The sequence below is a fragment of the Cryptomeria japonica genome, chromosome 5, assembly GCF_030272615.1.
Source record: "Cryptomeria japonica chromosome 5, Sugi_1.0, whole genome shotgun sequence".
Taxonomy (NCBI): domain Eukaryota; kingdom Viridiplantae; phylum Streptophyta; class Pinopsida; order Cupressales; family Cupressaceae; genus Cryptomeria; species Cryptomeria japonica.
Window position 1 is genome coordinate 3,882,562 of NC_081409.1, and position 11,640 is coordinate 3,894,201.

The following is an 11,640-nucleotide window of genomic DNA, read 5'->3' on the forward strand; positions in this document are numbered from 1 at the left end:
TCGTGCCATTATTGATTGGCCTACGCCTAAGACTTTGACTCAGCTCAAGGGATTTGTTGGTTTATGTGCCTTCTACCGTCGGTTTGTTAGTGGATTTTCACGACATGCCACACCACTTATTGACTTGACAAAGAAGGGTGCAATTGTTTGGACACCTCTAGCACAGGAGTGTTTCAAGAAGTTCAAACAGTCGATGACTACATGTCGAGCTCCAACCTTACCAGATTTCACCAAACCTTTTGAGCTTCATTGTGATGCATGTGGAGAGGGTATTGGTGCAGTGATTATGCAGGATCGTCATCCTATAGCTTTCAAGAGCGGGAAGCTAAGGGGTCCTGAGAGGAGCTATAGTATTTATGACAAGGAAATGTTGGCCATCATGCATGCAATGGCCAAGTTTAGACAGTACTTAGTTGGCAGCAAGTTTTGTGTCAAAACTGATTATAACAGCTTGAAGCATCTCCTTGGAGTCAACAAAAGTGGGTCAGCAAGTTGCAGTCTTATGATTTTGACATCTCCTGTGTCAAATGGACTCAAAACGTTGTTGTTGATGCCTTACCTCACCATCCCCATTTGAGCTCCATGGCAGAGGTTTCCGAGGATTGGAAACACTTGATCATAGCAGAGTATGCCAAGAACCCTTGGGCTTCTGGCATTATTGATGGGACCGTGCAGGACAACAGGTACTCTCTTGTGAATGATTTCATCATTTACAAAGAGAATATTTTTTAGTCCCAGTTTCGGATATGAAGAACAAGGTATTGAGATTTTTACATGATTCACCTATGGCTGGTCATCCCGGATACTTTAAGACCTATAGGAAGGTACGAGAGAGATTTAATTGGAAGGGTCTCAAATATGATGTTCTTTAGTATGTCAAGGAGAGCTCTATTTGTTAGCAGAACAAGCAAGAGCACACTTACCCTGCTGGGTTGCTTCAGCCACTTCTTATTCCTAAGAGTAAGTGGGAATGCGTGTGGGCTTGCCGAAAGCTCAAGGGAGAGACAACATTTAAGTGGTAGTTGATCGGTTGATTGAGTATGCACATTTCTTCCCGATCACGACTACTTATTCAGTTGCACAGGTGGCAGATCTTTTCTTTCATGAGGTATTCAGATTGCGTGGGCTACCTCGGAGTATTGTCAGTGATAGAGACAGTAGGTTCATGGGTAACTTCTGGCAGGAGTTATTTAGACTATGCAGGATAAAGCTCACTCCAAGTACTAGCTACCACCCTCAGACTGATGGGCAGATTGAGATTGTCAATAAATGGGTGGAGGGATACTTGCGGAACTACATTTTTGGGAAGCAGAAGGTTTGGGTGAAGTGGTTGCATCTTTGTGAGTATTGTTACAATTCCACTCGCCACATGACCATCCAGATGACACCTTTCGGAGCTTTGTATGACTATGATGCTCGTAGTTTTCTGGATTTATTGATGAGCGATTGCAAAGTACCAAGTGTTGGGGACTTGTTACAGGAGAACCAGGATATCATGAGAGCAACAAAAGCAATATGGTGATCAGAGGAGGGTTGAGCGATCTTTTGAGATCGGGGATATGGTGTATCTGATGCTACAACCCTATAGACAGTCCTCTCTTAGGAAGAAGAGCTCGGAGAAACTCAAGCCACGTTATTATGGGTCATTCAGGATTATCAGGCGAGTTGGCGAAGTGGCTTATGAGTTAGATTTATCGGTAGATAGTTAGGTTCATAATGTGTTCCATGTTTCTCGCCTCAAGAAGGCATTGGGACAACATATAGCTCCTTCTTCAGACTTACCACCCTTGGATGATGAGGGGAAGTTGATATTAGTACCTGAGGTCGTCATAGAGACTAGAGAGAGTTATCTTCGGAGATGGGTCATCAAGGAAATTTTGTTTAAGTGGAGAGATTTGCCTATAGAGGATGCTACTTGGGAGAGAGGGCATTTTACAGCATCTAACATTGAGTTTGCTTGAGGACAAGCAAATTCGGAGAGGGTGGACTGTAATGTCCCCACTCTAGTCAGCATCAATTGCTGATGGGTTAGCCTATTATTTGGACTCTAGTAGGCTAAAATGTTTGGATAGAGAGTCTCAGTGGCAGTTCTACTTCTTCAGTTCAGTCTTGAGTTCAGTTCCAGGGCCTTGGCAATCAATGTGTTGTCTTAATTGAGGGACTTACTATAACCTGGCAGTAGGCTATTTTTAGTTAGGGCACCTAGACACATGGGGGTTATACAGTGTTGAACCCAACTTCAAATTGCTCATTGAAAGATTGAATATTGAGGGAGATATAAATATTTTAGTGTTTAAGTTATTTAATTAACTTATATGGATATTATGAAGTCATAAAGTGACTTTATTAAAATTAAAAGCCACTTAAATATTATAAAGTGGTTTCTTTTAAATCACTTAAGTGAATTTGGATGTCGAAAAGCAAATTAGACTATAGAAAGTGAATTAAATACATTTAAATGACATTGGGCGTACTTTTTTGGGAAATCATGCCATTTGAGTTTATAAGAGGCAAAGGAAGCAATTCAACTTCTATTATTGATTATTTGAAATTGCTTGGTTTTGCTCTGTGGATTTTTTGAGACAAGGGTTTCAAAGGGTTTGCTATTGAAGAACGATAATTCTTCATGGATCTGTGATTTTGAGGCTGTGAAAAAACAGCTGAATTATTGCAACTGAGGTGGCTTCATTCAAAAGTCTTACTGTGCTTCATCAAAGGTTATTATCTTCAATAATTTGTAGATTTTCAATAAGGAAAGGGCATTTAGGTTTAGTTGCCCCAATTAGGAGCATCTTTTCATTTCAATAAGCAGTCGTACAAGTTCCTGTTGCTGGCCGTACAATTCTTGCTTGGCACGTGGGGTCCAAAAAAGGGATGTTTTGACTGGGATCCTGGCTGAAACGCCTTTCTATTTTGCAATCTAGTTGCACCATTCCCAATGCCTAGCATATTCAGGTGGTTTCATCTCATTTCTGGCTTGGAGAAATTGTATTCTGGACTTGTACACCTATTTTGGTCAGTTTCTCAATCTTGGCTGGCAAACTCCAAAATTCTTTATTTAAAATAAGATGAGGACTTATGGGTATGCAATTAGCATTAGATTTATTTGTAGCAGTTTCCTAATTCATAATATAGTTACAGTTGCTCTCAATTTTGCATCTATTCAGTTTTATGTGCAATTCTTGCCTAGCAAAATTGTTATTTTTATTTGAAAATTATCCAGAACCTTTGAAAAACACAAAAACAAATCAGCAATAGCATTTCAGGAAAGTTAGAACCAGCAGGGTTCTTACATTTCATAATTACATACATTCTGACTTTAATTTTGGAACTCGGATAAAATTTCAATGAGTCTCATGTAGGTCCTAATGCTGCATCAAAAATTAGGGGTTCAGAATTTAAATCCACACATAGAGAGAATGTCTGAAACATGTTATGTGCAGTTAGAATTTTTTCTCAAGTTATGACGTAATGTAGACCAATATTTATAATACGAAGTGAATTTATATTTGACAACCTTTCACATTTTCCTCATGTATAATCACATTGGAATACCATTTGAACTCCATAAGCCGGAGATGTGTGTCCACCCCCCGAGATGTGTCTCGGAGACTTTTCGCACTTCCTGAGACCTCATTTTCGGCTGGAGACTTCACTTCCACGTCTCCTGCCATCTCCCTGTATCCTGCCAAGTTTTTGGCCGTCTCCCACGCATCTCCTCTAACCAAAGGCACGTGGAAAGGTCAGAAACAAAACAAAACTGCTGTTTTCCATCATTCAACAGCCATGGTGGATGAACCAGTTGAATCAGATGGCCTTAATGAGTTACCCCTAGTTCTAGTACCATTAGAGGAACTTGAATTTGAGAGTGATGATTATGTGGAGAGCATCATAGATGAGGAGCTTGATATAGATGATCAAATCATTAAAGAGTAGATGATAGATTTCTGATTTTTGCTTTGTGTTTGTGTATCAGCATCGACTATCAATATTTTTTAATTTCAATATGTAATGATAATCTAATATGAAATATGCAGTGTAAGTTTTGAACTCTTTGACTCTTTGATACAATGAGATTTGACATTTTGATTTGTGTATTTAAACTTTAAAGTTAATGTTAAACTTTACCCTTGTTCTTGTTTTCAAAGTCCTATGTAATTATATTTTTTGGAAATTATTAAATTATATTAAAGAAAAAATTTGGCATCTCCAAGTACCCCCCTCTCCTATTTTTTGAAAATTAGCCATACCAGTACCAGTACCAGTCTCTGGAGTCTCCAGGTACCCTTGTCTTCTAGTGACCTTGCATTTGAATCATTGCTTTGTTATTATTTATCTTTTTCATTATACACTTATCAATCCTCGCACTTATGGACCAAGATGAATAAAAAACCCAAATTTCAAGGATTAAATGGATGTTTAATGTTAATGATGTAAAACTTCATCTGTCCAATCCGTCCAACCAAACATAATGTGCATCCCGTTTTATATCTAAATTTTATTTTCTAGCTACTCAATTAAATATAATGAGACAGGAAATTAAATGATTCTGCTCCAAGAATACTCAAATATTTATGGCGATCTTCTGAATGGAACTAGTGATTCTGCCCTATCACAAGCCCTTATTTCTTGTAAAATCTTTAAAATAATATTAAATTTCGAATCATCACATGTGAATTGTGTTTCACTCTTTAGTTGGAAAGGAAGTAAATAACTTTTGCATGGTGCCCATGCATACATGTGCAACATTTAAATTATTGTACTTCGGAATAAAACTAAATTTAGTTGTAAATTATTTAATTTTATGTTCAACATATACAAAATAAAAAATTGAAACTAACATTCACTTTTATCTAATGTGAAGGGAGAAAGGATGAACTTGAGGACAAGGCTAATGTAAATAATTTATATTTACAAGTGAAAGGTGAAGTAGAAGCAGCAATAACATATTTGCTACGAAAGAGAGAAGAAGATCCTTACAGGCACTTTCTTCCTAGATTTATTTATGAAGCAGCTTCAGGATTTACTGTTCAAATGCCAACATTTGATCCATGATCATGTTCTACATAGAGTCCATTCTTTTGCGATGCATGCAATAATGAAATTTGTATGTGTAGTCCTTTCAGAATAGTCTTGCCAAGCATAGATTGTAAATTTCCGAAGAATGGCAATGGTATTGAACGTGCATCATTAAGGAGTCTTGTGGGCCTTAATAGAAGTTTTTTGATTAATAAAGAATTTGGGCATTCATCTTTATGTAGTTTTGTCTTCAAAATATTCTAAAGATGGGTTGGATGTCTTACGCATCAGTGATGTCAGTTCATAACAGCTCTGAGAATAGTCCTTTTCCTCATAGCTTGATTGATAATTAGAAGACTCCATTTTTAAGGCTCCAATCTTTTTTCAGGCATATGTGCTTTGGAAGACTCGGATTATTCTCTAAGATATCTTGATCCACCATACTTGTGGATTACATTCAGGTGCTTTTTCTTGGGCTTTCTTATTAGGAACCTAATCTTTCTCATCGAGTGAAACTCACTCCTTTTTGGGTTGTGTTTTTTAAACATAAAATCCATGGTTTATTTGTTTGTATTGCCTCGTAGAGTTCTCAGTTATGTATAAATTGTGACAAAGATTAGCTTGTGGTATAAACATAAACTTTTATGTACTACCAAAATCATTGCTTGTTCTGTTTTGGGCTAATAGTGTAGTTCACTGTAGTGTATGAACTTGGATCTCTAGTACTGTTGGTATTGGACAACTGTCACGGGTGGGGGAGATCACAAGCCTGGTCTTTTGTTTCTTGGGGGCTTATTTGTGTGAGTCGCTACCTTGTATTGTCTTTTACTATGGCCTTGCCTTGAATTCACAAACTACAATAAATATTGAAGAGCTTGCTACTTTAGCCTTTTAGTGATGAAATCTGCTATATGACAACTACACAATATTTTGGCAAGTAACGTAGAGCTTTTTATATCTCCGTTTTTCCGTAGCGGGCACCCTATTCGTCAATATGAAATTAAACAAGAAATATGTCATGGCAGTACCTGTTTTTAAGGTCGGGGTGTCATGGAGGGGCTTTCTAAAAATATTCAGTGAGTGTTGTTGAGATCGTTTAGGATTATGTTAGAGCTGATGGTCTCACGAATCTTGTAGTGCAGTTTAAACTTATAAAGTAGTTCATAAATTTTGAAAAACTTGAAATGATTGACAAGCGGCAAAAAAAAAAAGACTAAGCTGCTAAGCAATTTCTAGACCTCCACCTTTTCCACCTCCTCTAATCTACAGCCCTAAAAAGTAAAGGTTGCTATTTTTGAGGAAAAGTTTCCTAAGTTTCCAATTAATCCTATAACATTTTTTTCTTTGCTTCATCCTCAAAAATAGATCTGGAAGCCCCTATGAACCCCAGCCTAATAATAGTATGTGTTATGGTTGCTTGGCATCCATATTATATATTATATTATGTATTTAAATAATATTATATGCAAGATAAATGATGATAACGTTTAGTTTAAATTTATATAAGCAAGATTATATAATATAATATTATATGCATTATTTATATTAAATATGCAAGATAAATGATGATAACATTTAGTTTAAATTTTTCATAATTTTTAAAGCGAAAAAATAAAATAAAAAATTGTGTTGGAGGTTAAGTGAGTTTTCAAAATCTCAATCAATTTTAGACAAGGTTTTGGAACTCCTTGCCCTTGTTGAAACAATAGTCTTAAGATAATGTATGGTTGTAGATTAAAACATAGCGAAATTTTTTGTCAAATCATTTTATGTTGTCTTGCCACTTTTGGTAGGAAGTTGATGATCCCTCTAGTCCCCAATCTTTGACATGTTTTATATTTTAAGACTTTCATAGATCATTGATCAGTGTCCCCTTAGGTTTTTCTTATTGAAATGTGATTGGTCATATCCTTGTGTTAAATAATTAGAAGAAGATAAAAGGATTCGAAACAGAATCAAAGATTCAAAATAATAAACAAGACACAAAACACTTGATTTATAGTGGTTCACCAATTGGCTACATTCACTTTCAAGGATGGGAAAACTCTTATTAATCATTGTCCTAGATGTTTAATTACAACATCATATATATAGATGCATGTCTACATGAATTGAAAAGTCTCTCAAGAAGAAATGAAGAGACAACTAGGAGAGGAAAAGAACAAAGAAGTTGGATGGTCCAACTATTGGACTTCACACCCAACAATCTCCCACTTGAAGTCCAACTCGTACAGTTTTGAATAGTGACATCACTTGCATTTTCTCTCTTAATGATACATTGTTGCTATCCCCAAAGAAGGTTTTAACTTCACCAAAGGCTATTCAACAACACTTCGAATGAGTCTTCTCCAAATTCTGTCGAACTCAATAAAATAACAGTTGAACATCTTCTCTTACTATTTTACCAGGCACAAACTCACCTATTAACGCACAATTAGGAACACCACTCTCTGCAAATTCAAAGTGTACTCCATTTGCAAAAGAACCCTTGAACACATACACAACATCTATAAATCTTGTAGGGTTGCACTTATCAGTTTTGACTTTTACATCAAGAAGAAGTTGTTGCATTAATCTTTCTACATAGGTACGAATCTCCTCCCCACTTCCATGTCCCAAAATGGCAAGGTCGTACATCCTGGCAACCTCGGAAGCAAACTCGACACACCTTGTACACTAGATACATCTAGTCATGATAATTTTAACAAGAGGGCCAAGGTTCTTATCGACCACAAATCTCTTGGTCTTCATGAAACACCCACAGTCTAATCCAAATGCCATTGACTAATCTTGGATATTGCACTCCCCTCAATCACAGATCGGGCAATTAAGAGGATGATTTATTGGCAAGAATTCCATTAGCCCTACTTGTGCACAGTCCCACAAAACTCCAACCATTGTCACATGGCTAGGTTGTGTGCAACATTCTTGCACCCACATCACTTCCCTCCCGTGCATAGCACACCCCATTATAATCTCGCTCCATCTCTCCATGTTGCACTCCCTTTCTAGTGTCTACTGAAATGCCTTGCAGGTGTTCCCTATGCTTCTACTCTTGGTAAACATATCCACCATTGTGCTACTAAAATGCACATTTTGCCTTGCCATTTTGTCAAACACTTTGCATGCAACGCCAATTTTCCTCAAATTGTTTACAAAATCTACTTTCGTAATTCCATTGTCAACTATACTCAAGATTTTGTTAGCCTTGTCAAGAATAGTTCTAATAAACAACTTTGGTTGCACCTCTAGTTTACTCTTTTGAGTTAGATCTTGAAAATGAATTTTATCTCAAGCATCACTACAACCATTAGGCACTCTTGAAGGCTCAGTACTATCATTAGAACCATGAAATTGTAGGTACCTAAAATCTACTAAAGGTCGTCTTTCAAAACCACCACCTTAACCTTTAGAGCTCTTTCACACTTGATATCCTTTCCACGAGTAGACACGCAACATATGAATTCAGATGGCTTGTTTTGAGAACTTTATTTAAACACGATAGGTAGACCAACAATAGTTGTGGGCTTAGGAGGCAAATCTCGATATATTCCTATTAGACCTTCCTCTTTCACAAACATGAATTTTGCTTTGCATTGTTGCCTCTAATCGGAGTTCCTCCAAAACTTTTTGGCGTGATTTAGTGAAGCCCATGTTGACCCTCAATTGTTTTTCCTATACATAGCTAACACCAAGCTCCTTTGCAGTTACCCAGGGAATGTTTAGCACAACTTCATCAACCCATTTGCAAAGCCGGAGAGATTCATGACTGTAGCATTGTAAATTGTAACCTTATACAATTCACACCTCATATTTGTGCTCCTACTTTAGCATGTCTTATCGTCATTTCCCCTAGGCTTGTTTTGGCCCATTTTTACTCCAAATATAATGTCACTTGATTGCATAGCTGAGTGGACCCCATCTCGGGGCTATGCATCTTCATTTGTTGGTCTGTTTGCCCTATTTTTGGAGGACAAGAGTATTAGGGTGCCCCTGTCTCAAGCACTCAAGGCAACATTTTATCCCACCATATCTATCAAGTATTATGGAGAAAAGTTACATCAGTGTTCATGCAAGTATGTATGGTTGATTAGGTCATTCATGTGTTTCTCATGTTATTGCATTCAACATTTGTGATCATATCTAAAGAGCATTGCATCATCAATCTTCTATCAACCATTGTAGATATGAGGTATATCTTCCAACATTTACTTCAATATTTACATTTCTTATTTCAATTCAATTCAAGGTTAATTCCTAAATCAGGGTTTGACCCAAGGGAAACCCTTATCCACAACCCTTTTCTCTCTTTTTGTGCGCAGGAAATTGATTCAGGTGTTGTGATTGAAGATTTCAACAAAATAGATGATGGCAAACAGGTTTAGCTTTTACAAGCACAAAAAATGGAGGACCAAGTAGTTCCCACCGCCCTGGTCCCAGAAATTCAACCCAATCTTCTGATAGTAAATTGTGTGCATCTTCCTATTCTGCAAAACATCACGCTTGTCTACCTAGAAGTTGCAGGACCAAGGTGTCCCACCCTCCCGGTCACGACAATTTCACCTAGATTTTCAGCTATAGGTTTTGATCCACGTTCTCTTCTCAAATCTCTATATGTGGCTCTGTGTGAATTCAGTAACATTCTGTTATTATTGTCTTGATTCAGTTCTCTATTGTTTTGCCCCAGAACTTGTACAACTTCAAATCCAATTTCAACTCAACTCAAGGAAGAACACCAATCTAGTCTCCATTCAATCTCTTAGAGAGTTGGATCAATTAGATTTATTTCCTCCTTAATTTTGGTGTGAATCTTAGTGCTCTTATCAATCCTCGAGGTGGTAAAGCCCTAAAATTCTACCACTAAACATTTTGGTGAACCCGACGCTTCTTACATTTTGCATATTTTTGATTTGGTGTTTTCAAATCTGATTTTTCATAATTTCATTGCATACATTTAGTGAACATTGCTTTGGTTATTGCATATCATAAGTAGATTTGATAAACGAAGTTGTTATCTTGCTTTGCTAATTCAATTTTGAATTTAATTCAAGATCTCCCTTTTGTGCATATGATGATAGCTTGTGTTTGTCTTTCATCCATAGCTGTGATTTGCCCTCTTCCTGGGATCATTTTACCCCTAAAGACACTTTAGTGCAAGAAGAGATTATTAACACTTCTTTTAAAACTCCCTCTCCTAAGAATGAAGTTTTGATGAATGATGTTGATATTTCTCCTAAAATGTCCCTCTCTCATAAGGATATCCTAGAGGAAGAGGATGATATCATAAACACCTTCCTTAATGTCACCTTAGCTTCCATACATGGTATTCCATCTAGAGATGAAGCATTAATGAGTTCTTGTGCCCTCCTAAAAAACCTTTTATTCATGAGGAAAGAATCAATACTCCCAGCAATGATCTCTCTAATAGAGAGGAAGAATTGAAGATCAACATCGCATAACCTTCTTCTCATAAAGGTACTTCAGAGCAAGGAGGGGAAAGTTAAACGTGCTGGTATATGAATCTCAATAGATCCTTCTTATTCTCCTAGACCTTATCTTGATCATCAACATATTTATAGGCAATATGATGTTATGCATTTTATTCATGACCTAACTCCTAACATAACATTGAGGAAAGATGAGGCCTTAGATGATGAAAATATTTCTTCCTAATCTCTCAAAGGATACATAAATAATGATGATAAAAAGAACTTCCCTACAAAGGATATCCCTTCATCTAATTATCCTTTTGACCCTTCAACTTATCCTTGCACAACAAATTTTGAAGAAATACATAATGAAAGCACTTCTCCTTCACAGTTGAGAACATCCTATGAATTTGGATATGATATGATTTCAAAACAAGGCTATAGAGGACAAGGACTTGGAAATAAGGCCTATGATATCCTAATTCCCAAACATCTATGGAGGATGCTCATAAGGTTCGAATGCTTAAAGATTATTTTGCAAGACATAGAAACTATCGTTCATCCAAACATACTTCTTCATCAAATAATCCTCCTCCTTTACCAATTATTTTTCCTCAAGAAAACAATCCTTCTCCTTCCACTAGCATATATAGTCCTATATCTCAAGAGACAAGACCTAGCCATATTGGCAATCAAGAAAACATAGCTATAAGAATCTTTTGGATATTGAAGTACAATAAGCATGTTATTTTTCCTTTCATAAAATATAATAATAAGAACAAAGAGGGTGATGAGTATTGTCTTTTTCATCATTGTTATTCTCATTCTCTTAAAAATTGTAAGGCTTTTACAACTATGATCGACCAATATAATCGAGCTCGCATAGCTCTTACAACTAATCTTGCAATTTTTCTTGGTGAAAAGGCAGTGCCTTAACACTCCATTCACCTTATTATGTCGATTCTTACCCTATGACATTAGTATAGTTTAACTTTATTGAGGGCTCTTTGTCATGTGTGGTGTTGCATCTTCAATTACAATCGTACTTGGACAACAACATAGTTCTTCCTTATCTCCTTGCTTTGGGAGCAAGTATAATATATTCAATTCTCTCTTCTTCAAAGATTGCCTCTTCCTTTGAATGGTATTTTTCATAACTTGATGTCTTTTCTCACATTGAATTGTCCTTCGT

At 36.6% G+C, this 11,640-nt stretch overlaps 1 protein-coding gene across 2 annotated transcripts in view; it reads left to right on the plus strand.

The window, feature by feature from the left end:
- The window catches only part of LOC131077953 (phytyl ester synthase 1, chloroplastic), a 186,358-nt gene extending 180,885 nt beyond the window's left edge, over window positions 1–5,473 (plus strand). Inside the window, exon 13 of one of the 2 annotated variants that reach the window (XM_058015551.2) lies at window positions 4,865–5,017. In XM_058015551.2, the coding sequence (XP_057871534.2) occupies window positions 4,865–4,877 (13 nt within the window). In that variant the 3' untranslated portion in view covers window positions 4,878–5,017. Of the gene's footprint in view, window positions 1–4,864 lie in introns of both variants that reach the window. The other variant, XM_058015550.2, reaches the window with a different exon arrangement.
- Window positions 5,474–11,640: the final 6,167 nt, after the last annotated feature.